This window comes from Daphnia pulex, chromosome 5 (genome assembly GCF_021134715.1).
Source record: "Daphnia pulex isolate KAP4 chromosome 5, ASM2113471v1".
Classification (NCBI taxonomy): Eukaryota; Metazoa; Arthropoda; class Branchiopoda; order Diplostraca; family Daphniidae; genus Daphnia; species Daphnia pulex.
The window spans coordinates 8,589,883-8,617,467 of NC_060021.1; the positions used below are offsets into that span (position 1 = coordinate 8,589,883).

At 42.3% G+C, this 27,585-nt stretch overlaps 6 protein-coding genes and 1 long non-coding RNA gene across 14 annotated transcripts; 3 read left to right on the top strand and 4 right to left on the bottom strand.

Moving 5' to 3' along the window:
* Positions 1 to 52: 52 nt before the first annotated feature.
* On the bottom strand, positions 53 to 4,786 carry LOC124194239. Of its 2 annotated transcripts, none has more exons than XM_046588327.1 (7): positions 4,655 to 4,786; positions 2,514 to 2,574; positions 1,752 to 2,313; positions 1,582 to 1,690; positions 1,431 to 1,509; positions 493 to 992; positions 53 to 409 (listed from the first exon to the last, which is right to left on the bottom strand). In XM_046588327.1, the coding sequence occupies exons 3-6, from the start codon at positions 1,790 to 1,792 to the stop codon at positions 742 to 744; spliced, it is 480 nt and encodes a 159-aa protein (XP_046444283.1). In that variant the 5' UTR covers positions 1,793 to 2,313; positions 2,514 to 2,574; positions 4,655 to 4,786; the 3' UTR covers positions 53 to 409; positions 493 to 741. The 2 variants fall into 2 exon arrangements, with proteins under 2 accessions (XP_046444283.1, XP_046444282.1); XM_046588326.1 differs by having other exon boundaries at positions 467 to 992.
* Positions 4,787 to 6,004: 1,218 nt separating this feature from the next.
* On the top strand, positions 6,005 to 7,425 carry LOC124194238. The gene is made up of 3 exons (XM_046588325.1): positions 6,005 to 6,223; positions 6,285 to 6,457; positions 6,530 to 7,425. The coding sequence occupies exons 1-3, from the start codon at positions 6,206 to 6,208 to the stop codon at positions 7,356 to 7,358; spliced, it is 1,020 nt and encodes a 339-aa protein (XP_046444281.1). The 5' UTR covers positions 6,005 to 6,205; the 3' UTR covers positions 7,359 to 7,425.
* An 883-nt stretch (positions 7,426 to 8,308) lies between these two features.
* LOC124194240 (heterogeneous nuclear ribonucleoprotein A2 homolog 1-like) lies at positions 8,309 to 8,893 on the top strand. The gene is made up of 3 exons (XM_046588328.1): positions 8,309 to 8,404; positions 8,477 to 8,630; positions 8,709 to 8,893. The coding sequence occupies exons 1-3, from the start codon at positions 8,390 to 8,392 to the stop codon at positions 8,891 to 8,893; spliced, it is 354 nt and encodes a 117-aa protein (XP_046444284.1). The 5' UTR covers positions 8,309 to 8,389.
* On the bottom strand, positions 8,681 to 11,189 carry LOC124194237 (DNA repair protein RAD52 homolog). 2 transcript variants are annotated; one of them, XM_046588323.1, is made up of 7 exons: positions 10,707 to 11,189; positions 10,591 to 10,640; positions 10,381 to 10,526; positions 10,174 to 10,325; positions 9,916 to 10,104; positions 9,354 to 9,777; positions 8,681 to 9,228 (listed from the first exon to the last, which is right to left on the bottom strand). In XM_046588323.1, the coding sequence occupies exons 1-7, from the start codon at positions 10,731 to 10,733 to the stop codon at positions 9,035 to 9,037; spliced, it is 1,182 nt and encodes a 393-aa protein (XP_046444279.1). In that variant the 5' UTR covers positions 10,734 to 11,189; the 3' UTR covers positions 8,681 to 9,034. The 2 variants fall into 2 exon arrangements, with proteins under 2 accessions (XP_046444279.1, XP_046444280.1); XM_046588324.1 differs by having other exon boundaries at positions 9,144 to 9,282; positions 10,707 to 10,966.
* Positions 11,190 to 12,293: 1,104 nt separating this feature from the next.
* On the bottom strand, positions 12,294 to 13,182 carry LOC124194241. The gene is made up of 3 exons (XR_006874689.1): positions 13,047 to 13,182; positions 12,569 to 12,776; positions 12,294 to 12,499 (listed from the first exon to the last, which is right to left on the bottom strand). It is a non-coding gene; the product is annotated as an uncharacterized LOC124194241 (long non-coding RNA).
* Positions 13,183 to 14,386: 1,204 nt separating this feature from the next.
* LOC124194249 lies at positions 14,387 to 15,273 on the top strand. The gene is made up of 2 exons (XM_046588352.1): positions 14,387 to 14,588; positions 14,710 to 15,273. The coding sequence occupies exons 1-2, from the start codon at positions 14,477 to 14,479 to the stop codon at positions 15,009 to 15,011; spliced, it is 414 nt and encodes a 137-aa protein (XP_046444308.1). The 5' UTR covers positions 14,387 to 14,476; the 3' UTR covers positions 15,012 to 15,273.
* A 633-nt stretch (positions 15,274 to 15,906) lies between these two features.
* LOC124194242 (tyrosine-protein kinase ABL1-like) lies at positions 15,907 to 26,409 on the bottom strand. 6 transcript variants are annotated; one of them, XM_046588330.1, is made up of 14 exons: positions 25,988 to 26,409; positions 25,682 to 25,911; positions 22,806 to 23,057; positions 22,398 to 22,696; positions 22,100 to 22,301; positions 21,571 to 21,904; positions 21,284 to 21,455; positions 21,077 to 21,189; positions 20,824 to 20,966; positions 20,495 to 20,732; positions 20,040 to 20,099; positions 19,600 to 19,694; positions 19,258 to 19,531; positions 15,907 to 19,184 (listed from the first exon to the last, which is right to left on the bottom strand). In XM_046588330.1, the coding sequence occupies exons 2-14, from the start codon at positions 25,866 to 25,868 to the stop codon at positions 16,910 to 16,912; spliced, it is 4,644 nt and encodes a 1,547-aa protein (XP_046444286.1). In that variant the 5' UTR covers positions 25,869 to 25,911; positions 25,988 to 26,409; the 3' UTR covers positions 15,907 to 16,909. The 6 variants fall into 6 exon arrangements, with proteins under 6 accessions (XP_046444286.1, XP_046444287.1, XP_046444288.1 ...); XM_046588331.1 differs by having other exon boundaries at positions 19,600 to 19,691; positions 25,988 to 26,406; XM_046588332.1 differs by lacking the exon at positions 20,040 to 20,099 and having other exon boundaries at positions 25,988 to 26,406.
* Positions 26,410 to 27,585: the final 1,176 nt, after the last annotated feature.

The following is a 27,585-nucleotide window of genomic DNA, read 5'->3' on the forward strand; positions in this document are numbered from 1 at the left end:
CATTTAACTTTTTAAAATTACCCTATTCTTTATCTTAACAATTTGTGATTTAGCTTACTTGCCTTTTCGTGATACTCGGTACTTCATGGGCGGAAAATGACGAAGAGGCGAGCCGGAAGAGTCGCCATGTAGTTCCTGTGGTGATGATGGACGACGGCGAAGTATTAATGGATGAAAACATTGATACTCGCACTGCGATGATGAGCGATGACATTGCTATTCCAACAGTTTTAGCCACACGCAATACTGAAATCCTTCTTGATGCACCGACTGATCAGAAACCTGAAGAACAACGCTTCCAGTACGGCGGAGGGTCTTACGGACGACCACTCGGAGGCGGATACTACGGAAGACCGTACGGCGGAGGATACTATGGCGGTCGTCCCGGAGGTTCTTATTATAATTTATCCTAAAATGATAATCAATAATTAATATATATTTATATTAACTATTATATTATATATACTATATTCAAATTCAGGAGGCTATTACGGTCGTCCGTTTAGTGGCGGATTCGGTCGTCAGTATACTCCGAACTATGGAGGCTACAGCCAATTCGGTGGTTGGTCAAATGCTGGAGGAGTTTCAAACGGACAAGGCAATGGAAATAGCGGAGGAGGGACCGTCAACTATGGAAGTGGAGGTTATGGCACTGGATATTCAAGCGGATTCGGTCGTCAGTATACTCCGAACTTTGGAGGCTACAGTCAATTTGGTGGTTTGTCGAATGCTGGCGGAGTTTCAAACGGACAAGGCAACGGAAATAGCGGAGGAGGGACTGTCAACTACGGAAGTGGAGGCTTTGGCACTGGATATGGAAGCGGGCTCATCGGAAGCGGAATCGGCGGATATTCTTCCGGAATTGGAAGTGGGTATGGCTCCGGAATTGGAAGCGGGTATGGCTCCGGAATTGGAAGTGGGTATGCCTCCGGAATCGGTAGTGGATACACCACTGGCGCTGGCTTCGCTAACGGATATGGCATCCGTCCCAACTATAATTTCGGAAAATAGTTATGTTTTATCATTTGCTCACACTACATACACGCCCTCTCAATTCTTAATTAACTCTTTAGTGCAAATACATTGATTTTTGCATTATTTTTGTACTCCATTTATAATTATTTTAAATGCGCACTTTTGATGCACATTTGGACACATAACAAAGGCTTGGAAATGCGTGCCATAAAGCTAATGAACCTACAAAGTAAATATCCAGCCATTCAAATAAAATGTCGTTAACTTAATAAAGTAGTCTATAAACTATAAAGTATCAAAGCTTCCTTGAAGAGGGAAACTTTAAAAAGAGTAAATGTTTTGCAAACACACACAAAAAAACGATAGAATCATAATGGAAACAATCAAGATGAACCTACATCTAACCTTTCAATAACCTTGGAAACTTGCCGGAAATATAAGAGTAAACAACTCACCGAACCAAGGGGGGAATGAACTTAAAACACCATTGTTGGTGTAGGTCGGTAGTACCTCTACGGGGATCTCGAAGACTACCTGGAAGGAACGCCAAATAACATAACAATGACGGCACAATAGTATATGACTTCTCACTGAATACAGTCTTACCGTTTCGTTTAAAAGAGAATATCTCCCCTTAAACTGATCAGTAGGTCTACGTCCTACAGCGAGTACAAGTCGTCGACGAGAAATTTCTCGGTAAGTCTCAGCAGCGTGGCTGTGAAATCATGAAATTTGAATTACATTGATAACAAATTAATATTTTTTAAATTGGTTACAGCAATAGGATGTTGAAGATGACGCTGCTACGCTTTTTCATTTCATTTTCTGTCCTGTCAATGATATCGTACCAAGTCAACGCCGAGCGTTGTGGCCCAACAAAGTTCAGGATGGTGCCAGTGGTGAAGGTATTAAGTCTGTGGAGGCCTGTCGCTTATTGCCAAGATGGTTCTAGAGCAAATCCATGTTGTGGCATTGGAAAATGCAACTCGATTTGCCGCAATTGCACGGGCGGATGTCGCAAGGCAAGGACAGATGAGCCCGAAGTGGCAATGGACCTGAATGCAGTCGCAAATCGCCAGAATTTCATGGAAATGTTGAACGAAGGCGACGGCCGCATATCAGTCGAAGACGCCATCAATCCGACCATCATCAGCGACATTGAAGTCATTTCCCTTGTAGCACCTGATCAGCAAACTCAAGAGCAGCGTTACATCGGTCGTCCTCATTTCGGTCAAGGGTGGGGTGGTGTGTCCCATCGTCCTTATATTGGTGGATTCGGTTATCCATATGGAGGTGGATTCGGCCGCCCTTCCGGAGGACGTCCATGGTGGTGATTCACTAATTTTTAACAAAATGAAAGCACACACTTTACAATGCAGTAAAATGTTGTAAACGCGAACTTGATTAGTGTAATACACCAATGTCTAAATCAATTTCTAGAATAGTTTACTATGCCAAATCTTTTTGCAAACCAGACAAACGATGAAAATACAGTTACAATAGTTCGCCCCAGTCAGGGGTGTAGAGAGAATACGTACCTACACACATGATTGTTCCCTCAGTGGCCGTACAGATATAACAGAGATGCAACAATCGATCCTGAAAAAAAGAAATATAAAGGAAATAAACTTTATTATTTTGTGAGACATCGGCTCTCAAACACGAGAGTTCTTTTAACGTAAACTACTGTACTTTTTGTTAGCACAAGGCTATATTTTCAATATCTACAGCTTTAAAGCCATCGAATAAAAAAAATATAGATATTTGTAATTTCAAAAGAGACAGGAAATGATTGTGTTTGGGCCATGTGGCGGTGATTGACCAAATAACCTCTAGATTTGGGTAACCTTCAGCATGGCGAAAGGATAACATTTCTTTGTTAGAAACAGGGGGCTAAAAAGCGCAACAGTTAGAAAGTTACTCAAATTTATGGGAGGGGGGAATGAACTTTTCATTGTTGTTACTGTAGGTCAGAACCCTGAGAATCGCTAGACTACTACCTGAAAAAAATAGCCAATAGCATTTTACTCAATCTAAATTTGGTTTTTAAAATAACACGGAAATCGGTTAGCAGCCTTTAAAAACTGCCAGCAGGGTTTAGGTAGGCTGGTACTAGGCTATATAAGTTCAAACTTCTTGTTCGATTCGGTATCACAATTCGGACGACAATAGACTGTATTCACCATGAACGATTTTGCTTTGGTGAATATATTTTTGATGACTTAATTGATTGAAATGCAACTCGATCTAACTAATTACTGCATTAATGTACAGATTTCTTGCTTCTTCGTAATCTTTGGCGCTGCCTTAGCAAACCCTACTACCCAGGAGGATCGGCCGATGGTTTACATCGGCATGATGGACGGATTTGTCGTATTGGACGAAGACACAATCAGCTCAAAGCTGCCCGAAGTAATCAACGGTAGTAGCTCAAAGTTGCCAGAAGTAAACAACGCAAGTCACCCTAAGTTGCCTGAAGTAATCACCAGTAGCGGACCGAAGTTGCCAGAAGAAGAAGTCACCGGCCAAAAGCTATCCGAGATGAAGCCAAGCACGATCAAACTTCCTGAACTAGCTTTTGTTGCCCCGCCATTTCCCGGACGTCCTGATTATCCTTACAGACCCCGTCCTTATCCATTTCCTGATTACGGATACAATCCTTCGTACATACCTCAACCAAGTTACGGAGCTCGCCCTTACGAACCTCAATCTGGTTATGGATTTAACCCTTATGGACCTCAAATTGATTACTCAAATGAGTTCCGTCCTACTTTTTCTCGTCCCAGCTACGGATTCCAACCGTATTCAAACGATGAAATGCGTTTTTTCTATTAAGTTGCTATTTCCCAATACACTAACTTAACGGCTGATGGTACTGAAATGAAATCAATTACATTCTTTTAATCACGCATGAAAAAATGCCTCGTTTTTTTCGAATTTGCCTGAAATTCTCACTGTCGTTGCGTTCCAATACACATAAAGATACAGTTCGCTTTTATTTATTTCGATCTTCGTTTAACTGAAAGATAAAGTATGTTTATCTGGTAGGCTCAAGATTCGATCTTTTAGACAAAAAATGAACCAGATGGACAACATAAAATCTAACGCATTTACTCTGGCTTAACTTTTTTGATATCGCATAACGAAAATTTACCCGAGAATGACTTTACGTAATTTTCTCCCATCGAAAATAAGAAATAATATAGTTAACATGTACGCAAAATAAGGATTATTTAAGCTTATCCGATTGCCGAAGTTATTGAACATAAAACGAGAGAAAGATTCCAATCTATCTTACTTATACTACGTGTTCAGTTTCAAAAATAGGCGGCTACGGACAGTCGGACAGTTATTAAATAGGCTAAAAACTTTCTTATTCTATTACGAAGAAAGGCAGAAATTGTTATTTAAATTATATCGAATAAGAAATTATTCAGGAAGGAAAGGAAGAATTATAGGATGACCGCAGAATAACCTTTGGACGCAGGTAGCGCTAAAAACCTTTAGGAGAAACACTATAGAGTCTGAAGGACACAACAGTCTAGAAAGTTACCTAATATTTCATGGGGGGGGGGGAATGAACTTGGGCAAATTTTTACGGTCTTTGTTGTTGTAGGTCAGCAACTGTTGACTATAAGGTATAAGCATGTAAAATATACGCCAATAGCGAGCCACCTACCTGTTTCATGAAGATCCATTGGCATGACGAAGCTTTTCAGTAAGCGTGGGTATATAAGCTCCAAGTCTCCATCAAATCAGCAACAGACCAGCTCCATTGGTCAACTCAACAGCTCATCATGAACAATCTCTGCCTGGTAAATAAATTCAATCACCTTTAATTTTGTTGTAAAATAAATAATATTAAAAAATAACTTGTGAAATAGATTACTTGCCTTTTCGTTGTCCTGGGTGCTGCCTGGGCAAACCCAACCGTTCGCGAAAGTCGCCATGCTGTTCCTATAGGAATGATTGATGGACTAACTTTGATGGACGACGACTCGACCGGCAGCCTTGTTCATGAAACTTTAACTCCGATCGCGATCAACCCACGCACTTTTCTTCATGCAACAATTGACCAACAAACTGAAGAGCAGCGTTGGGGTGGAGGATGGGGTGGTCGACCTTATTACGGAGGTGGAGGAGGATGGGGCGGAGGTCGTCCTTACGGAGGAGGTGGAGGTTGGGGCGGAAGACCATACGGTACTAAATTAAAAACAAATTAAAAATAACAGGGAATTTACTTTATAAATTATTTAGGCGGCGGATGGGGTGGGTATGGCGGAGGGTACCGCCCTTACTATGGAGGTGGAGGACGTTGGTAAAATCGGAAACGAAAAAAAACCGTACCTAATTTCCAAACTGTTTGTCACCATCAAAGCGAAAAACCAATCGACTTAAAGACATTTTTGCTTTTTTTGCTCACAATATGTACTCGAACCTATATTGTTCAAACAAATAAACGGTTTAAAAACACAAATCTGTATAATTGTATATAGTTCTATCTCTTATAGTTACCCAATGATGATTCGATGCAGAGTAGATTATCCCGGGGAGAAATTTCCGAACAAAATCAATTACATAAATACAAACAGTTGTCATATGAACGATTTAAATTTGAATAACATTTCTGAAATCATGAATCGAAGTTCTAAAACGATTAATTAATCATTTTTTATAAGTAACTACGGTTTTAGACCGAGTTTTTTTTAAGACTCTCTTCTCAAAATTATTTACAAGATGATGAATAATAGCAATAACTTGGCTAATTTGAAATTATGAAAAATAAACAGAAAACGGTCTCATTCTGTGCGAAAATGTTATCATAGAAAATATTTTCTATCGAACTAAAAAGAAGGTTACAAAAGCTTTGAGCTTAATTCGATGCGTAAAAGTTTAGTAACCTGGGAAATAGCATTGGTAAGAGAAAGTTACTGAGCTCAAGAAAAATGGATCTGATGTCATCGATGAGGTCGTCGAACCAACCATTGTTGTGCTACTTCAGGTCAACTACCGAAATTCATTTTCTAGGTTATTCTTTGTGCCTACCCCAACAACCCCCTAGTTTTCCAGTAGAGGCAATATCAGGTAATAAAGAGCATGTAACAAAGGAGGTAAGAGACTGAAAGGGAGAAACCAGAAAGAGCAAAAACCTTATAGGGGAAACAGGGCAGTATAAAAGGGAGAGTATTTGGCTCGACTAGCAACAGATCGCAACGAACTACAACGCAAGATGAAGAGCCTCTCCTTGGTAAAACTTATTTCCTCATTTAACTAAATTTCAATCTGACCTCGTTCCATTATCCCATTAGATAATCGTTTTTACGATTTTGAGTACTGCCTTGGCAGTTTTCCCTCCTATCCCAGAGTATTCGGAAGAAATAGCGCATACCGAAGACAACGGCGAAGCATCTTCGACTACTGAATCCGCAGTTAAGGTTTCCGGCGAAGAACCCAAAGAGAGTGACGATTTTATTACGAAAAGGTAACGAAAAAAATTAATTAATTAATTTGTTCATTCAATAAGTTTCCATATTGTGCTGATGTTACCCCATAGTGAACCTGTCGATGTAAGCGAAACCCGACAATCGCGCTCGCCATTAATTTCCGTTTACTTGAAAAAAACAAAGCCGAATCTAATTCTCTCAACAAGTAACTCAACTGCAAATAAATCGGAAGAGATATTAATTGCTCCGATCTCGGAAGAGAAACCAGAAATACCTAGAGCTTCGGGAATTCGGGATGAAATATCTCGACCCAATTACGCTTACATAATGAGACCCCAATACTATGGCTCCATGCTTCCGGAAATGGAACAAAACTTGGCAAAAGAGGAAGAAGACAATAGATTCTTTAATCTTGCGGCGCTGATGAGTCCTCCTAAAAAGCCTTACGTTCCTGGAAGTATGAGACCATACTCAAGACCTCAGCAGAATTACGCCAACTACATGAGACCACGACCCTACGGATATCCATCGGGATATGGAATGCAAGCAGGTTATGTACCTCAAAGATTTACAGGGTACGTACCTCAAAGATTTACAGGGTACGGTCCTCAAAGATTTACAGGGTACGCTCCTCAAACTGGATACGGAGTTATCCAGCCGGATGACGGATACCGTCTTGGCAACGGGCCAGATATGTCGGAAGAGAATCCAGACGAAGAAGAAGATAACAAATTCTTTAACTTGAGTGAATTGTTAAGCCCTCCTCGAAAACCGTATGTGCCTGGAACCATAAGACCATATTCAAGTCCTCGACCGAATTATGCGAATTTCTTGGGACCCAATTTTGGACGTCCCAGCTACGGTCAAATGCCCGACCCATACTCTTCCGGCTACAGTGGCAATTTTAACGGCTATACTGATATCTACAATCAAAAATAAAACAGATGATTAATCTCTGTGATTTCACATTGAACTGAATTTTGTTTGATTTCAATACAATTACTAATACCTGATTGACTGTTGTCTTTCCAAAATCGAGAAAAACAACTTGAGCAAAAAAATTTTTTCTTTAAATTAATTACGGCATGTCAGAGAATTTGCTTCTAATGTAAAAACAGTGTAAAAGTACTTAGCAAGATAAAAGGTATTTCTACTTCTCGTGCGGAATGAAATGAAAAGAAGAAATATATCTCAAACATATAGAGTGGTTGAATGTAGAAGGCACAACAAGACGTGATGTCATCTGAAACAAAAGCTCAAACATTAATGGCATTAGAAGACGTAAATAACGCGAAACCTGATGGTAATCTATATAGTATGTTTAAAAAGGCCTTAAGGATACTGTTTGTTTAGATTTACACAATTGAAAATATTTGATGACAACACATTCAAAATTTATTTTGCAAGACTTTAAAGTTTAAAGAGTGAAAGTCTGGAAGATAAATCCTGTGTTGGCTTGAACAAGTTTTAAAGTCCATTTTTAACGAAAATTGAAGGAAACAAAGTTGTTTTTTTAACCCCGTTAAATTGCAATTCTGTCAGAAACGATGGCTGTAAAATGTAAATCCATTGATTGATTGTCAGCTGAAATAAGGGTAGAAGAACGAAAAAAAAAATACATTTTTTTTTCGTTCCAAGGTCGATGCTCACACCCATTCATGAACATCAAAACTCTTAGATTTCCATCACGATCCCAAAAGACAAGTCATTGACCCTTCGACCGCTAAACAAAGTTTTTTTTACCCTTGAAAGTTTTGTTAAAGCGTTATATTTATCATACAAGGGATGGTCATTTATCAGAGGGGGGATGAACTACCCTGCAGCATGACGTTTGGTAGTTAAAGATCAAACCCTCCTTCCTTTAAGACTTAAATTCTTCCTGTCAGAAACACGCGTGGGCAGGAAGAGAAGGTATATAAAGAGCCAAGATTCTTGCCTAACGCACAGAAACCCAGAGCTCCGCATTCGACATGAAGCTATCTACGGTAAAATGTTTTTAAATTGTTTGCAAATTTGTACAAGTTAAAACGGTACATAAACTAAACTTTACTTTTCAGGTTATTCTCTCTTTTGCTCTTCTTGGAACAGTCTTGGCAGCCATTCCATTTCGCCATCGTCGAGGCTTACCAGGAGTATCATTGAAAGATCCAAACCCAACTACTTTTACCAATTTCAAACAACAATACTTCTACCCACGTCCTAGCTGGGGAGGTAAAAAATTCGATTTAAAAAAAAAAACAAGTGAGAACTAACCCTCCGAGATGTCCTCAACCAATCATTATTTTTCAGGTTATATTGGAAACTACGGAAATCACGGCGTTAGCAGCTACGGCGTTGGGACGTATGGCGGATACGGAGCAAACCACGGAATTAACCAATTCGGAGCAAACAACTACGGGGCAGGAACATACGGCGCAGGAAGTTACAGTACAGGTTCCAGTTCTGGTATTATGGGAGGTGCTTATGGTAAATAAACTAGTTTGAAGTCAACATGTTCGATTGAAAAAGAAATAAGGAATCCAAGCAATCATTATTTCAATTTCGGAAGTTTAAATTAAATACACAACAACTTCGAAAAATTTTGAAAAAAAAATAAAAATAAAAATGGTTTTGTCTTACTTTCTGAAATTATATGACTTGGGAATAGCCTGAGCTGGTTTGTGTGGAGCTGGTTTTGTGACTGTGTTGACGTTCGGTTTGTTGATGATTGCCTGGTTTGGTGCAGGATTTTCTTCATCACTCCAATCAATTCCACTAATCAGCGCGAAAGATTCTGGATCTACTTCCCGCATCCATTTCTCGCTGTCGTCTGTAAATTAACGTTTAATTCTTGTAGTTTTTTCATGATTGCAGTTCAGTTCATCTATGTTGTTTTAGCCAAATGTTTTCAATGAGCACGCCGGGGAATTAGATTGAAGACAAACAAATACGAACCTTCAGGCACTGGAGAAGTTTGCTCAGATTTTATGCCAACTGTAGAAATTCTGGCATCATCTTCCTGCTTTTGACGCTTCAACTGCTGCAAAAATTCCTCCTTTTTCTGCTGTTGCTTCCGTTTTCTTTCCAATTTAACTGGATCACTTTCATTTAATAAATCATCTTTAAGCGCGGAATTATTGATGGTTTCGCCGTTTTGAGCTCCAGAAATATTAGGCGGTTTAATTGATGTTAACGCAGTCTCCTTAGTGGAAATCAACTTTTGCCCAGTGGGAAAACCAGGGCATTGAGGAGCAGGTTCTTGAGGGGCAGGCATTGGGTGTGTTGATTCATGAGTCGCATCAACATTTTTTTCAATTATAGGAACGCTAGTTGATGCTGAAGGTGTTTTTAAAGCCTCTATGCCACGCTTTTTTTCCTCCTTCAAAGGACAAATGAATGAAAACTTGAAAAGAACCTTGAAACAGAGCTATAGAATACATATTCTATATTCTTCTATTCCTAGTATTCTATAGCTCTGGTTGAATATGAAAAAAAAAAATATATATATATTCATTACCATAGCGTTATAACGGCTTCGATGCACAGCCGGGGGAACTTCTAAAACAGTGTCATTTTTCTGAGGTGGAGCTGGTGTGGTAACCGGGTATTTGTTGGCCCAACGTAGGTAGTTTTTGTTATTAAGACAATTGCCCAAAACATTTCCAAATCCTTTCAATGCACGTTTTAACCCATCTGTTGCTGCTTCCTATACATATAATCACAATTACAGTGTCAGATGAGTAAAAGTATGAAAGTAAAAGAAAATCCAACTAACCTTTCTAGCCTTTTCCAAACTTAGAGCCTTAGATTTCATTCCTTCACAAACACCATAACCAATATCTTCATGAAAGGAACCATCTTTGAGTTCAACTCTTACTGTCGAAGACACCCCAACATAAAACTTGTCGTCAACCTGATCAACACAGTCTAATCCACAAACTGAAATGTAGATAATTTCAAAACCACTGAAAAAAAAAGTTACCAATTGTTTGTTGAACAACTTGATGACTCCAACCATTAAATCCAAATACTTCATTGGCAAGGGCAATCAATCTCCAACCTTCAATATAGGCAAGTTTCTGACCACCTGGACCATGCCTTTGGCTCACCATTTCAGGAGCAAGGTCTCTGTAAATTTTTGCATTAGACATACATATTTACTAGACTTATTTAAATCAGTAAACTAGCATACTTGCGAAGCGTAGACTGCAAAACTTTGTGTTCTTCAACGTCATATTCAATCTACACAAATTATAGATTTTTTTAAAGATCAGCTCATTATAAACATAATATTATTCTACGACTCACTCTTCCAAACTTAACCGGTCGTTGCATTTTTTCTTTACGGAAGCATATATATTTAAAAATCTCCTCGCCCAGAAAATTTGTTAACAATACAGAAAATCCAACCTAAGGTTTGCACGAAAACGTGTTTAATTTTTGAACCCTTAGTCTTAGAAGAGAGAGGAATACAGAGTGGTAGAAAACGAAGTCTCTGCAAACCCGGCAGAATTGAAATCAGAAATTCATAAATAAAAATTTATCTTTTTTGTTGTTAGAAACTTTTCTTATCTGGTGGTTCGACCATGCTGCCCATGTATCCCTTTACGATTACTATTCTATAATGTTTACATTAGTTATTTTAAAAATAATCTAAAATTTTAAATAGTAATTTAGTAAATAATCAACCAAACCAAACCAATTCACCGGAAGTGGATACTGGATGTTGTGGCATAGATAAAGACGACGACGACGGAAGAAGTGGTCTTTATCTATGGTTGTAGATACAGGTAGTCATGCAGTAACATGCTTGGTAGCATGGGATCTCTCTAGTCTCTACACCCATATTGGCAAATGCTGTAACAAAAACGCGCCTTATCTCTGGCCTCTGGGTAGACACTAGGCCTACTGGTTGGCACAATGAAGAACGAGCGTGAATTGTGAATTCATGCCGGATACCAACCGACCCTTCTTGTTGTTTCAATTAAAAAATCACAAATTGATTTGTCAGCTTATTTCCAGTTCTACACAAACTTATAAATTTACTACTTTTTTTTACTGAAACCTTTTCGTACTTTAATGGCTTCTGCACCAATATCAATTTGCGAATGTAATTGATAAAAGCATTTTGTTTTATTTAAAAAAAAAAAATGAATATTGGCGTCGACTCTGTGCGTTTTTTTAAAGCACTATTGTGCATTCCTCCACAGCGATATCTCTAAGCGTTTCTGGGTGACGAGTGAAGTTATTTGGAAAAGCAACAAGACGGAGTAAATTTTTCCGTATAATTTTTTGTTCAAGCACTTTGGGATTTGGTTTCGCTTTATGTTCGGAAGTAATGGTTCTTCTCGTTTTCTCTACACGAATGGATGGAATCTACACAAATCGTTTGTCAGGCACCCGTGTGACACAAATAAAAACAAGAACGGCGAAAGCCCATCAAAATCCAAGGTGAGAATCATAAATTATGTTAATTCTAAAAAAATTGACTTGGTTAGACTTGAACTGAACTGCTTAATAAAGGATGCCATGACTGCTTAATGCTTTTAAGGCTGTCTGTGGTGAGCTAGTATTCACGACGAATCATTGGACAAGTTCCTATAAAGGTTATTCATAAATTATTTTAGCCTGAGATAATATTTGTTCATTATCCATGAAGATTTGTCGTCCAAAGTCTAATAGACTGCAACGCACAATGTAGGATCTAATGTAAGAATCACAATCCAACTACATAGCTACCCTTTCTCCTCAATTCTTTGAAAAACTATAATTTTGTAAAAACTTAAGTACCTATTGTTTACTTAACTCTTATTTCAAAAATGTATTCTTCATTCACCTTCAGTAAAGACTGATTAACTAAATTCATCTAAATAAGAAAAACAAAAAAACATTAAATGATTTGAATAAATTGTACTCCCACACCTGTACAAAACCTGGTACTAGAAAATTTCTAAACAGGAATCATCCTTTTTTTTTCTATTCATTTAACTGTTTTAGTAGCTATCAGGTTTAGGGATCGGTCCATAGTAATTTTCTGATGTACGCTCGCCAGCCTTATATTGACGTTCACGTTCCTTTTGCATGGCTAGAACTCGGAACAACTAGAATTAAATTTATTGATTAATTTTATGTGCTTGCAGTTTACTAGAAAAAATATCATCTTAACATACCTGTTTGTCGCTAAAAACACATTCATTTAAATCCAACTTCAAGTCCATACACTTTTCCTTTCCCAAAGATTTTCCGTAAGCTTCCATGCAGGAAATATACCTCATTTCAAAGTCTTTGCATGGATGCATTTGAAAAGAGAACACAGGGGCTGTCATATCAGTAAGACGGGTCCGAAGAATGGGTTCTACCAGATTTGCCATTTTTCACCTAGAGAAGAATAATTATTTAAAAGATCTCAAGAATAACATAAAATGGCGAAGCTAAAACAATCCACGCAATCAGTGGGGGAAAAAACTGTTTGAGCATAGGGAAAACGAAAAGTTGGAGACGTATACAACTCGATCAATTTGGACATCTTAACTCCTTCAAATTCCTGTTCTAAAACATGTTTTCATTCCTACTGGTCTATAAATATCAACTTTATCTTATTTCAAATAACTTTAAATGTACCAGATAATAAAAATTGTAAAAAATTACCGATAGAAAATGAACCTTTTTTTCCTTTATTTAGGAATTCCTAAAACAGTAAAAGCTATCTAGATATTCGTCTGCTAGGAAAATTCACTCTTTACGCTGTTGCCAATAGTATCGTTTGTAATCATCGTACTTTACAAAACGCACCAAAATTTGAAAGCAAAAAGCGTGTGTGCGTGTGTGTGTGTGTGTGTTTGTAACGCAAACAAAAACCGTAAACTAAATATAACGAAAACTAAATAGATTTTACCACAATATAAAAGACCTATGTATAAAATGGATTGCGAAAATAAGTTGACTGAACTTTCAATCTCTCGGCTATTCAAGATTAGTACCCATACTTAAATAGATTTTGTAAAGCTCAAATACCAATCAATCAGCTCCTTGTGAGTTTAGTCTTGTGGGTTTACTCGTCATGATTTTGGAATTATGAGGTTAAACAAAATGAAGATTTTTAAAGCGATCCATGTAAGATAAGAAAATACTCTGAGCCCTGGAATTTACCAACGATGGCGTACGTTTCATCATTACTTTTGGAATAAGAAATTTATTGCGTCGTGATAACCTGAATGACGCATATTAAAGCCTAACATATCAATACGTTTTTTTGTGTTTTCCTTCTTCGAGGATATAGCCGGGGCAACATACAATGTACAGACTACAGAGTACAGACTGCATTTCCAAACAAGTAAACAGGTTGTAGCAAGCAAACAGTTTGCAGGATTAGATTGTCACATAACTTTGGCGGTAATTCGTATTCACCGAAAACAAAGTTAATGCGCAACCGGAACCTCCCCAGTGATCCCAAGTCATAAAACCAAAGTCGTATCTGATTGCTCCTAAGATTAATCACGCCGAGGCAATTAAAGCTAATACAAGACCTATGACTAGGGCAAGACATCTGTTACCGAATTACATGTGTCATGACTGGCATTCCAGTATTTCACCAACTGATTTAAGGCATTTGCGTTTCGAGCTATTCCGATGACAACTTAATCGTGTTGGTTTGATTGACTTTATCTGTTATTAAAAGACACACTGTTTTCATCACGTAAGAAATACAAATAAAAACAAAACGCTATGCGGATGACAGAATCCCATAAGCCACGACTAATCCATCGTCCAACGTAGTTTTATCAAAGGTCATAAATTTCGGTGTCAAGTGTAGAATATAACGATATTTTTATGCTTCAAAACAACTTTTCTTGCGCCCAAAGTCTTTGTTGACTCGATTGCCCCCATTGTTGGCATTTGCCTAGATGAGCTCAGAGTTTTTTTGTTTTTTTTCCAAGATTAACTGATGAAACCACGACGAGCCCTTTAAAAGGAGGCTTTGCCGAAGGCTCGGGCATTCTAGTCGCTTCGCTTTTGTTGCACTGATCAGCAGCAGCCAACATTTTCTCCCGACCCACTAAATTGAATTATACTGCAAGATGTGTCGTGCGATTCGGTTGTTAACTCTCTTGGCCTGTTTCCTTGTGGCCAGTTTGAATCCGATTGAGCCAGCAGATGATCAGATCTTCTTTCTCAACCTCGATTCCAGCGGTAAGTGTTCCACCGAGTTTCTATCTTTCGATTGATCATTGATTGCTGCTTATTCGATACGCCTAAATGGTTGGCTAACGTCCAAACTTAACGGAGCGCACTCTTTTGCGGTCCATTACAGAACAATCGGCTTTGATGGAAATGATCGTCGACGCAGCCGGTCGAGTTGCGGTACAGAGGAGTACAGCAGAATCCTCGATGATGACCGAAATCGATATGAAGATCCCCGAGATCGTCATTCAACGCATGCGGAACCCCGATTTTGATAGACAGATGCTGGTCAGATGGATCGGCCGTCGATGGAACCTACCGGACGGCGCAATCGCCGACATTGTGGCGACTGGAAGAGGATGCTCCCCCCGTATTTGCCTATCGATTTCAAGTCGTTCAACAATGGAAGACAATTGCTGCCCATTAGGCTAATACACACGACCGCTTTTTCTCTTTCCATAACTCGGTACAACACGGACTCACTTAATTTTGAAAACAAAAAAAAAATCCCACTATTAAGATTACGAAACAGTCGTCATAATTATCCTCTTAGATGCCATCCACATAATCAATCCCAAGAACAAGTCGTATAAAACGTGCGCCAAGACAACGGGTCACGATAGCACTGTAGTTTGGTCTTTCTTTTCTGTTTAGTATCAGGAATACCTGGTAATAAGTACACCATTAAACTATGTATAGAATAGGCTCAATTTGGGAAATGTCGAAATGATGGATGAATCAAAGAAAAACACAAGGCACGCACACACAGACACACAAAGTAACACACGAACTATAGTTTTTAGCTTATGTATGACCGATACACAAGGGCGATGAGAAAAATGACACGTGTTAATAGGATTAAAGTGAGTATGCCACCTTATGTATAATAAACACGCACTTTGACACTTTGTCAGACTCGATCCATTTTCGATAGCAAAAGCGAGCTAGACATGCATTCGCCAGCCATATGCACACACACACACACACACACGGAACAAAAGGAGAAAGACAGGCAAAGTGGAAATGGCTATATAGAGATATACGTACGCATTTGACATGTACACAGTCAGTATGTGTGTATAGGCATTTCACGTAAGTATGAAAAGGAAAGGGCGGAAAAATCAAGCAATCGAGTCCGTTATAAATTCAACAGTGCGTGCGCTGGGAGGAGGGACTATATGGAACACAAAAGAATATTTAAGGAATTGTTATATAAGAGATGCGACTTGATAAGTTTCCCCCAAATTGTTTGTTTGTTTTTTTCCCGCCGACACGCTTTACAAATCTCTTATCCTTGGGTGGGGTCGACGAATTTGGTAAGCAAAAATTTCTCCCTTACTTTGTTTTATTCTGTTATAAACATTTTTCGTTATCTCTCTGACAAGTTGGCTAATGGAGGGGGGAGAAGAACCAATGACGGAGGATATGCGAAGTAAATCAAAGAAATAAGACGAGAGAATAAGGAAGAGCTGAGAGAGAGAGAAAGAAAAAAAAAGAGAGAGAGACGGTTATGAGGGACTAGACATACAACGGGGACAGGCGACGGGCGGCTACGTCACCCATTTCTCTTTTCCAAAAGACCAAAAGAAACAAACAAACAAAAACAAACAAAAAAAAAAAAACAAAAAAAGAAAGAAAAGAATCGTTGTTTTTTTTTCTTTTTCTGACGACGTTCCATCGAAGAGATAGAGGAATCACTTTTTCTTTTAGTAGGAGTTAAAAAAAAAGTACAAATGTAAGATAGCATTAAGGGAAGAATTTGATAGATGATCAGAGTTATGGGGATATATAAAGTTAAGACGACAGATTGAGAGAAATAGTTGACGATTTGACGCGATGAATAGAAAAACACACACAATTACACGAGCTCTTTTCCAATATGGCAAGAAATGCGAAATCACTCACACTTTACTTGCTTTCTCACAAACAATTAAAAAGCTGCGCTATCTGCTGGCACTCGAAGACACACGTACGTTGGCGTACTGTTATTTACTGTAAGACGACGGATTGTGTCATTTCCTCCTCTCAAAAAAAAAGAAATCGAAAAACATGGAATGGCTGCACTTGAATTTTAGCTGTTGCTCTTTTTTCCTTCCTTTTTCCGCCCCTTTTTGATTCACCAGAGTTTTCTTTTTTCTTTTCTTTTCCTTTTGCGGTGATGAAACAAAATCCAACTCTTGTCAGCCGGACATTTCAAGGAAAAAGTTTCCCTCCCGAAAAACAAACAATACAACCAAGTGTGGTGGTGGGGGGGACAACGTACGTAGTAGTAGTTTCACATGCCATCAATCACGCAAGTATTCAAATTTTTCTCTTTTTTTTGTTTAGTTTCAACGTTGCAAGGCGTTCGCCACATCTCGGACCGTGTTCTTGACATCGCCGACGAGCCGGCTGTGCTCGGAAGAATTCCTCAACGGCCCACAGCTCGTCTGCTTCATCTCCTTGGTCTGAGTTTCGAGCTTGGCGATCAGCTGTCGGAAATGGAAGCGGCCGTGCGGGGCGATGCAGTCGGCGTACGTCTGGCACAACGAGTGGACATTGGAGAGGAGCTCCATCCACTGGTTGGGGGTGGCGTGCGATTGCGAGAGCACCTGCTCCACTTCGGAGCACAGGGCGACGATCTTCTGCCGGTCGCCGTCGCCATTTTCGCTGCCTCCGACGCTGCTCTGGATGACCATGGATGCTGCAGGGCCTTTGGCATAGACGGCGCTGCTCCGGTTGGCCACGGGAGGCTTGGCGTTGATCACAGATGAAGTCGGCGTGGCGTAGATGGCGGCCGACGAGTTCTTGCCCAGCGGCTTCATCACTACGCTGCTCGGTTTGACCGGGACGGCCGGCTTGTCGGGCTGCTGTTGCGGAGGAGGCGGAGGTCGACTGTTGGCTGTCGGCTCGGCATTGTTGGCACCACTTTTGAGAGAGATTCGCTGAGATTGCGGCTGTTGCTGCGGCTGCTGCTGTTGTTGTTGCACTTGCTGATCCTTTTCCCACATCCGTTTTAAACTGTTGATGCTGCCAGAGCTCTTTCGTTTGTCGTCACAATCCTCGGAGCTTTCGGCAGACTTGTCAGCCTTTTCAGGAGCCTGTTTCACCACGGGCTTGATTGCAACAGGCTGCTGCTGCTGTTGTTGATCGTGGGCCGCTTCGACTTCAGGCTTCTCGTTGGCAACCTTGCGTAAACGAGACTTGAAATCAAATTTAACTCCACCATCTCCGTTATTGGCCGCCGCCACCGCAGCTGCAGCAACAATTGAAGAATTGGTTTGGTCTTGAGAACTGGATTGCTCGGCCGTCAGATCTACTTTCTTGGTTCCAGAATGCGAAGCGGGTCGTTGAGGCGCGGGGTGAACGGGCCTCGGAGGAGGTGGAGCCATCACTTCGGCGGCGGGCTGGGCAGACGACGGTTCAGGAGTGGTCTGCGTTTCATTGGTAAAGCCCGGTTTCTTGCCGGCTTTGAGTCGCAAGTTTTCAAAGAGCTCGCTGACCAGGTGGACTGACGGAGGATTCTGCTGTCCCACGTTCTCCATCGACGATCCGCCGGAAGGTTTCTTGTCCGTTTTCTCCTTGAGTTCGGCCACTAGTTGGGCATCCACATGGCGCAAGCCTCTCGGCGTCGACGGTTTGGTCTTTTGGTTGAGAGCCGCAGGAACCAAGCTCGGCGCCGGCTCTGGAGGCGGATCGGACCCATGTTGGTTGTCTTCCCACGGGCTGGGCGAGCGAAGGATGCCGAAAATCGATTGACTCATGATTCCGCCACCACCACCGCCCGTTTCTTCCATCGAGTGGAAAGGGGTGCCGCCGCTTTTCCTCTCCAGCAGTTCGGAAGAAGAAAGGGAATCGGCGCTCTTGCTGGTGACGAGACCGCCGGAGTGGGCGCTCCCCGTGGTCGTGTTGGGAGAGTCATTGACGGACTCGCGGTTGACTCGGTTGGAATCAATATTCCTTTTGAGCGAATTCTCCTCGATGCTGACTTCCTCGCCGAGAAAGAATTGATCTTCCAGTGACTGCCGGGCACCGCCCACCCGGTCGACTGAACTGGCGCGCATTTGGACAGACGACGTTTTAATCTGACCCCGGGGCGAAGGAATAGGACGAGTGGGCGGGGTGTGGTCCCGTGGCTTGGGACCGTCGATCGAGTCGTGAGAAGCTGCAGACGAATTATCATCCAAGGCGGAAGCCGCGTCGTCTTCCAACGGTGGAGGAGGTGGAGGGAACTCCAAGTCGGCCAAGTTGGGAGCCGGAGAATTTTCCCGCGGATTCCGCGTCTGGGGGTTGCTGCTGGATCGAAGGCCGCTGTTGCGGAGTTTAGGGCTAGGCGTTCGAGGTCCCTCACCAGACACTGAGTGACTCCTAACCGTAGGAGGAGTTTTGGTCGGATTGGAAGAGGAGCCGCCAGCATTCTTGACCCCCGGTCGGAGCCGAGGATCTTCCGTTCGGTTGTGGTTGACCGCTTGGCGCAACAGAGAAACGTGACCAGATTTAGGCGAATCTTCCTCCTTGTTTCCCTGTTCCAGGTCGACACCTTCCGGTGGCTCGCCCGTCATACCACTCTGACGAAGAGATTCCAAATAAGCGCCTATCCTCGCTCCTTTCGGCAGAGTGCCATACCTTCGTAGAAGAAAAAACACATCAGATAACCGCTAATAATCATTAGAAAACGTGTAATTAAATAATAACCGACCTGTTGATGGCTTTCTTGACGTTATGGACTTCGAGTGTGGCCACTTGGACCTTGCTCCTTTGCGGCGGTTTGGGTTTCAAGTCGGAGACGGGACTCGTCTCTTTGGGTGGGTACGTCCGCGTCTTTCGGTTGGAGCTGCTGGTCCCGCGCGGCTGCTCAGACATTTGCCGCAGAAATTTGCCACCAGACTGCGCCGTGAGAACGGCCTCGCCCTCGCTGCCATCGCCGTCCGACTCGTCGCCGTGGTTCAAACTTTGCAGATCCCTATTGATGCCTATCGATCCACAACCCAAAGGTAAACAACGGACGACTTATTTATAGCCCCGGGAAAAAGTCTATTACCTTCGAAGACATGTTCGATGCCGTTGGAATCGCTTCCGTCGTCGCCAGGTCCGCCAAAGTCTTGATCCGTATAAGAGCTGTCACGGAATGAGCTACTAAAAGGGAGAAGGGATAAAACCAATTAAAACGAAAGAATAAAAAGGCAAGTTGCAGACGACTCTGTTCATCATGTATCAAAAAGGGTGTGTCATGCTTGCACTGTACATTCTGAATGTGTGTGTGCAAAGGTTAGAAAACAGGAAGAAAACCATGGCGAGAAGCGGCCGATTATTAAATGGCTACACGTTCTAGCAACACGTTAGTAGAAAAATTGACCAAAACAACTCTGAGAAAAAGATGAAAGAGTAACATCATAATTATGTGTTGTGTGGTAGTGGTGTTGGTGGTGTTTGTTTGTACGGCGTGTTTGCGTGTCAAAGATTAATTTGGTTAATAGTTACCTGGGAGGTGCGGTACCCAGGTGCCCTAATTTGTCCGACACCTTACTGGGCTTGCCTCCTCTATGAACGGTCAAGGCAAGTGACGAGCGGGTAAGGAAAAAAAGAACACAAATATTATGAATAAAAATCCAAATAAAACACACACGTATGAGTCAAACAAGGGCGTGAACAAATGGTTGGATCAAAAAAATTAAAACCCAAAAAAAGAAAATTAAAAAATAACAAACGCAACAGCAGCGTGAAAACTCTTTTTTTAGCCAGGCAAACAACGCAGAGAGCAAAGTGGAATCGAAATGAGAATGCGTGCGTCGCGCCAAGCCACAAGAAAATCTTTTTTTTGCTTTTGTAAATTATTTCTTCAATCTCATTTATAATTCATTGCAGTCTGGTGACGGTTCTCGTTTACATTCTTCACACATTAAATCGAGCCAAAAGAAAAATAGAGACGGTTGTACCTGGTTCGTTTAGGAGGGGCCGGGACGGGCTTTCCCTTCGTGTTGGTGGCCCGTCTCATTTGCACCGGGGCGGTATTGGAACGACTAGTCATCACGGCACCACTACCAGCACCTGATGGTCGATTATGATTCTGATTTTGAGCTTGTCCCTGATTGGCGGCCTTTTTGGAGGCCAGGCGTGGACTCGAGGAACTGACGCCGACGCTGCTGCTGCTACCCTGCAACTGCCGCTCGACTTCTAATTAGTCGAACCAATTTAATTGGGAACAACCCACCAGTCAGAAAATTATTCCAATCGATTTGATAAGCTGGTAAGTAGAATGGCGAACCTTCGTTAATGCTCGACTCTTGAAACATATTTTCCAGGCCGTGGTGGATCTCTTGGAAAGTCGGCCGGTCATTGGCACTCCAATGCCAACATTGCTGCATGAGATCGTAGACCCGGGGCGGGCATCCTGGAGGGCATTCCATCCTTTAGTATAGGAAACCCCATCGTCAGGGAGAGAGAGAGAGATAAAAGAAAAATCGAGTTCAGCTGTTGAAATGAAAACGTAAGAAAAAAAAGTAGACACAATAACTCACCGGTAACCTGTTTCCAGGGTATGGTAGACATCAGTTAAATCGATACCGGGGTAAGGGGACATCCCGTAGGTGGCAATTTCCCACAAAAGGATCCCAAAAGCCCAGACGTCCGACTAGAGAAAGAAAGAAGAAAAAAGAAACATTTTCACACAAACGATTAATGACGAGGAAAAACGGGAGCCGCAGGAAAGAGGAGGAAAGTGTCACCTTGGTGGAGAATTTATTGTACGCCAAGCCTTCGGGTGCGGTCCATTTGATGGGAAATTTAGCGCCGGCGTGAGCCGTGTAGGTGTCGTCACGCATTAAACGCGCCAATCCGAAATCGGCCACTTTGACTAAGTGGTTCTCGCCGACAAGGCAATTACGGGCGGCAAGATCCCTTCAGATGATAAGCAAAACGTTTTCGGGTTAATGAAACACATCGCGGCAGCAGTTAAGAGACCCCCGCGCGATCCAGTCTATCAAATTTCCCCGGGACCCTAGCTAATTCTCACCTGTGAATGAAATTCCTGCTCTCCAGGTAGGACATGGCGGCCGCTACTTGGGTTGCCATGTAAAGGAGAACAATGGCGTCGATCTCTTCACGGTTGGCCCTTCGTAAATAGTCGAGCAAGTTGCCTCGCGACATGAATTCGGTGACAATGTAGAATGGAGGCTCGCGCGTGCACACGCCTAGCAACTGAACCAGATTCGGATGCTTCATTTCCTTCATTATGGCCGCCTCTTCTAGAAAGTCTTTAAGCGCCATTGTGTCCTCCTTGAGCGTCTTGACGGCCACAGTCATGTTGTATCTCTTCCACATTGCCTCGTACACGTCGCCGTACTGGCCTACAATTAAATAGAAAAGGACCAAAAGTTTAGGGGGGTTTCGAAATCGTCCAGGAAGGGAAAGCCGCGGTTCATCATCATCATCATCTCCCGCGCTTCAATTAGTTCACGTCGTAATCGACACGATGACAACCGCAAACACCCAGCGAGCAGTAAGAGAAAGCGGACACCACCTAGGCCGAAATGAATTAATACCTCCTCCAAGCTTCTGCTTCATGGCGATGTCCGTACGCTCAATTTCCCACTCATCCGGCTCGGGACTAAGAGCAAACACTTGAGGTTTGTGACGTTTGGGGGCCGGATACAACAATTGCGTGATGAGGCCGTCGGCATTGGCCGAATGGTGATGGACGAGCTCGGCCAGGGTCCGGAATCGACTCTCAGAAGTGACGTAAACCTTTTTAAAAAAATAAAAAAAAAGTAGTAAAGTAAACATTCAAACAAGTTTAGAGGGGGAGGTTTGCAATTCAATAGGATTGGATTTATTTATTACCCGCCCTTCCGAGTCTTCGCTGATCCGATAGTGATACACCCGACCCTCATAACGGAGTGAGATGGATCGTTGTCCGGGACTGCTTTCCGATTCCCGAACCAAAAAGCTGCCATTGATGCCCGAACTGAGCAAGTATTCAGCTGCATTGCGGGAGATTGGTCCGTGATACCAAGAGTGTTTCTCTAGGGAATTGACAGCAGTCACATAGTTGGACGGGACCCAGCCGACCCTGCCCGAACCCGAATGAGCTTCGCACCATTCTCCACTTTTATTATAGCTCAGAATTTTCACTTGTTCGCCTACAGAATGATCATAATAATAATAAAAAAGAGATTTAAAAAATAAGGGGAAAAGAAAAAAATAACGTTTGAATGTCTGGTTGATATGAAAAAATTTTTAAAGCGGCACCTTTTTTCAAGCTGAGCTGGTTATCGCCGGAAGCTTGAAAGTCATAAAGAGCGACAAAGAGTTGCGGGTCTTCATCGTCGGGTTCGGTATGGAGCAGATTATCTCTCGACGTCCATCGGTGCGCCGATTCAAGGCTAAAGGTGGTACCGCAGTGGCCGCCTCCTAGTCCCGACGATCCGCCACCGTCCATGTCCAACGTGCCCGTCGCCAAGTCGGGCAGCGTTGGCAGTGGCCGGTTCTGCAACAATGCCTCTGTGTGACACACAATCGAGAAGGAAACAAAACAAAAAAAAAGAATAAAATACAATAAAAAGATAAAATAAATGAAAACACGAGAAACAAAAACAAAGGGAGAAATCAGAACGAAACATGCAAGATGTCTGACCCTCATATGGAAACTATTCAAACCGCTAGGCCAATGGCACGCAATGCCACAGTGTATGTAACGGTAATAAACAAGACAGGGCCGGTTTTTAATTCGCCCCTGTTCCAACAAGCTGCTGGCCTCATCTGTTGTGTGTCGTGTTCTTTTCTTTTTTTCTTTTCTTCCATATAATCCCCCCAGATACCGTCGTTAACGAAGGATTTGCATTAGAAATTGCTAGTTTTCAAAATAAGACATTGAAAAATCTTCACGTTTTGACCTCAGTTAACCGGTCGGACGTCACGGCACAACAGCTGTTCGGTAAGTATCTGTTTGTTCCACAACGGCTACCATTACAAGTTTCCCTAAAGTTGCCAACTACGCAAACTGTTGTTGTAGTCTCCGCATTTTTCACGATTAAATTGGCACTCCCCGACACGACTAGATCGTTTCTCTCGTTTCAAAAAACCAACAACAAAAAGTAGCGGACATGATTACACCAAAGTAGACGGGTTCATTGAGAGTAAATAAGTCAAATCTTCCGTGGCGGATAGGATCCGTTTCCAGAAATTCGACCCGCAGCATTTGGTCAGTACAAACAGGATCGAAAGGAATAAGTCAGGCGGAACATCAATAATAAGGTACAGCAGCCGATCAATAATGGCTGACTCTTGACTTTTTTTTTTTTTTTTACTTTTGCTTGTAACTTGTGAGGTTCTTACCAAGTCGAGGCTTGGCACCGGGAGGATAAAGGATCTGAAGGAGCCGCATGACCGAGGGCGGCAAGAGGGCGGGATTCGACATGGCGCAAACCGACCAAATCAGCAGCAGCGTCTTCTTTGACTCTTCTTCTTCTTCTTCTCTTTTTTGGCAATTTTTTGGGTTGGTTTTCACGAAAAAGGAACTTTGACCGAAACCAGATAACTACTTCTTCTTCTAGGCTGCACACTACAGTTCACTACACCTCACGCATAGAGCGAAAAAGGAGAGGGCGAGAAAGGACTGGATAATGTCCGTCCAGTGACGAGTAACTGGAGAGACTGAATTTCCCCTCATCTCCTTTTGCGGCTCGTGATTAGAACGAATCGTCGGTTGGACGAGGCACCACCGGTTATTTCTTTTTCCTCTTTTCTCTTTAATTCTTTTCTTTTTTGCGGTGGCCCCTTTCAGGTCCCTCCCACAGTCGACTCCTGAAACGCAGCACGACATCTGGCCGTCATTTTTCAGCGTTCCGGTCGCTGCTGGTCGAGAGAGAGACACACATACGAGCAACGCGTAGTGGTCCAGGGCACCCTGCATGCGATTTATCAAAATCGTCGTCGTTGTTGTTGTGGTTGTGTAGTAAGTGCACGGAAAAATCCCATTTTCTCAGCAATTGAAGAGAAATGTAATTTTTCTGACAGACAACAACAAGTCAAAGGAAATAAAACTTTCAAAACATGAATGAATGAATAAGAAACTGACGAGATTGCATCTGCCAATGGACACGGTTCTGGCGTCCAAGGCAATCTCACATGGCAGCTGGGAAAAATGATGAGGAAGCCAAGAAAAGAGCATCGCAGACCGAAATGCCAGATTTTTTTTTGTTTTGTTTTTTAGGACAACGTCCAGACGGTTTGTTAAAGAGCCTCGTCGTATCCGAAAGCTGCAATAATGCCATTCCGACAACACAACACAGACACACAAAGACTTAAAAGAGCGATTCTTGGCCCGTTCATTGGTGCGAGAGAGATGGGAGAACCGAGTCTCTTGTACACTAATCAGATTAAGTTGGGAATTTGTTTCTTTTTCTTTCGTTGGAACGGAAAGAGGCATCTGGAAGGAGGAAGACGGGCGCCATACCCGTGACTCCGGTCTCCAAACACTCTGAGTAATTGAACCTCCCCATGATTCTTCCTTCTTCTTCTTCTTCTTCGTCATCATCTATCACTCTTGGGAGTTGAAGGGGAGTTTTGGAGTTGTGTGTCAACCGAACGAACTATGTCAATTCTCACGGTTTCTCTCTTGATGCAAAGTTGGCACGATAGACGGAAAAGCCTGAACGAAAATCACCTGACAAACCGAGTCTCTCGTGGGTCGAATCATAAATAAATTATCTGACGTTCTCTGGCCTCGTGTGCATAATTTGAGTCGCACCAGTTCCAACAAGCGATTTCAGATCTGCATAGAAAGTAGGCGGACTGCCCTGTCACTATGGTGACAGATCAACCACAACAACACCTCACGGTGGCGAATGCAGACTGTGTGACCAATCAAATTGCATAATCTAGTCTATCGATTACGGAGCGATTCAGTAACCCAGGGGCGAATGTAGGTTAGCAGTAGGTTTGGTTTCCATGGCCTAGTAAAAACTCTAAAAGGAATGACAACAAGGGGGTTTTCATATTCACACTCTCAAGGTTGGATCGCTGCAAGTTGCAGTGGCATGAACTCATTTGACAGGAGCAAACAACCACATGCCTGGTTGACGGCACAAGAGTATCGTGGCAAGATAAACAGACAATTGACATACCATTGTGTTCGACAAACACATTGAAGGCCTGAGAACGAGTAGCTGAAGAGTTCTCCCTGGCCGGTCTCAAGGAGTTGGTTTTTGGCTTCACCGGTCTAGAACCAGCTGTAGATGTGAGGGTGAGCGAGTGCAGGGAGCCAGCTGCTGTGGATGTCCGCTCACGTTCCTTGCCTTGCTGGGCTCCCATTGCCCTGAATGTATGCACATCGCCAGCTGGGAAGAGCAGCAAACTGAAAGAGGATGAATCAGATGGTTATGTCTTGGGGTCAGGCTCTCTGCTGTGTGTGTGATGAATAATCCACTTACAGTCAAACTGGGCTATCAGTTCTGTCTAGATAGGTATCATTTGTGATGACAGGCGATGGAGACAAACGGCATAAACGAAACTGGAGTGTTACACTTTGAGGGTAAAAAAGACTATAGCAGACAAGAGCTATAGGCTTTTGTGTTGATTATTTCTTCCAAGGGCGACGGCACACACACACAACTATGCTGAATCCAGGTCTGATTAAAAACAAATACTGCGGCACACCCAAATTCCAATAAAACCCGATCAACAACGACTAATGTTTGTGACTTGAAAAACGAGGGTGTGTTTCTTTTTTGGTTTCAACGTCAACGGTGAACCGAGAAAACGTCTCGGACTAAAAAAGCTTCAAATACGAGAGACTTCACTCCAGCAGCCCCCGGTGTATGGCTGCCATAGTGCCATCTACAAAATTCAGCTCTAGCGGAACAGCGTTGCCGAACTCTGAATATTAAAAAGAGAAAAAGAAAAACAAGTTCGTCGTACTCGTTTCCTACTCTCATCAAATGTCACAGTTTCTTTTTTCACGAAACGGAAGACCCATGTAACCCGTCTCGTGTTGCTGTCTTTTTAATTATCATTGAGATTTCCTCCTTGTGTCTTCATATTAGAATACCAGTGGAAGAAGAAAAAGAGTCTAGCTCATTGTTACAGAGTTGCTGCTGTTGACGCCGGCGCGTTACACAATCGCGGTCGTTCGTTCGATTCGCTTTGCTGGAGATGCACGATGAGATATCTGGCGACTTTTAGATCTAGCGAACCCTGCTGCTGAACAAACAAATTACATCCAACTGTGTTCTAGTCTCTGCTCCGGGAAAAAAAAGAAAAGCTGATTGCTGAAGAACAAAAAAGTTGAGACCGCGAAGAAAGATTTGTGTTAAAATGCATTTATCTTTTCAACGCCGAGCAGCTGGAGATGCTGCTGACCTCGGGAAATCAAAGACTCTGACGAGTGACGATGTTCCTTTTGACTTTTGCTGGGTTCCTTTTCGTCTTTCTTGTGTAACACTAACGCGCTAATTAGGCACAGGGATTTTGTTATCTACCTCCAGACAATGTTCACACACACTGGCAACGACTCGAGCCCTCTCAGCTATAGGGCTCGTATATATAGATCGTTCCAGCTGGAACGTGCTGAGGCTATTCAACGGACAGGGAACCCCTCTCCCTTCCTCATCACTCGAAAAACTCCAAACCGACATTTTTGAATGACTGAGTGAGGGGGAGAGATATAGAGAGGAACTCTTTTGCTGCTGAAAGAGCTAGCTATTGTTAAGCAGGCCCCCAGTCTTTCTGAGCTACTTTGACTGGTTCAAATATAAACAGTCGTCTCTGTATAATACCTTCTGTTCTTTGTTAAAAAAAATCCCAGAAGCCTCATCGTTTTCCTGCCTTCCAACAATTTCAAATGAAACATTTCCAGCAGCTTTCAAAGTCATCGTGCGCAGATAATCACATTTCGCCCCCGTGAAGAAGAAGAATGTCATATCTAAAAGTTCTAAACGGATTGCAGCCGTCCTGAACGGGTCTCTCAAGATTGTGTAGTTGTCGGAAACATTGGAAGCGATAAAAACCCAACAAATTTGTATTCATTTCT

Coding starts and splice junctions, on each gene's coding strand:
- LOC124194239 (XM_046588327.1), bottom strand. CDS start 1,792: ATGAAAAAGCGTAGCAGCGTCATCTTCAACATCCTATTGCT. Junction 1,510..1,581: donor ATTCTCTTTTAAACGAAACG/GTAAGACTGTAT, acceptor CGTTCCTTCCAG/GTAGTCTTCGAGATCCCCGT. Junction 993..1,430: donor TTCATTCCCCCCTTGGTTCG/GTGAGTTGTTTA, acceptor CCGAAATTATAG/TTGGGACGGATGCCATATCC.
- LOC124194238 (XM_046588325.1), top strand. Junction 6,458..6,529: donor GACGATTTTATTACGAAAAG/GTAACGAAAAAA, acceptor GTTACCCCATAG/TGAACCTGTCGATGTAAGCG.
- LOC124194240 (XM_046588328.1), top strand. Junction 8,631..8,708: donor CCCACGTCCTAGCTGGGGAG/GTAAAAAATTCG, acceptor ATTATTTTTCAG/GTTATATTGGAAACTACGGA.
- LOC124194237 (XM_046588323.1), bottom strand. CDS start 10,733: ATGCAACGACCGGTTAAGTTTGGAAGA. Junction 9,778..9,915: donor GAAGCCGTTATAACGCTATG/GTAATGAATATA, acceptor TGTCCTTTGAAG/GAGGAAAAAAAGCGTGGCAT. Junction 9,229..9,353: donor AACTTCTCCAGTGCCTGAAG/GTTCGTATTTGT, acceptor GTTAATTTACAG/ACGACAGCGAGAAATGGATG.
- LOC124194249 (XM_046588352.1), top strand. CDS start 14,477: ATGTGTCGTGCGATTCGGTTGTTAACTCTCTTGGCCTGTTTCCTTGTG. Junction 14,589..14,709: donor TCTCAACCTCGATTCCAGCG/GTAAGTGTTCCA, acceptor GGTCCATTACAG/AACAATCGGCTTTGATGGAA.
- LOC124194242 (XM_046588330.1), bottom strand. CDS start 25,868: ATGGGAGCCCAGCAAGGCAAGGAACGTGAGCGGACATCCACAGCAGCT. Junction 23,058..25,681: donor TGTGTTTGTCGAACACAATG/GTATGTCAATTG, acceptor TGTGTCACACAG/AGGCATTGTTGCAGAACCGG. Junction 21,190..21,283: donor ACAATAAATTCTCCACCAAG/GTGACACTTTCC, acceptor TTCTTTCTCTAG/TCGGACGTCTGGGCTTTTGG.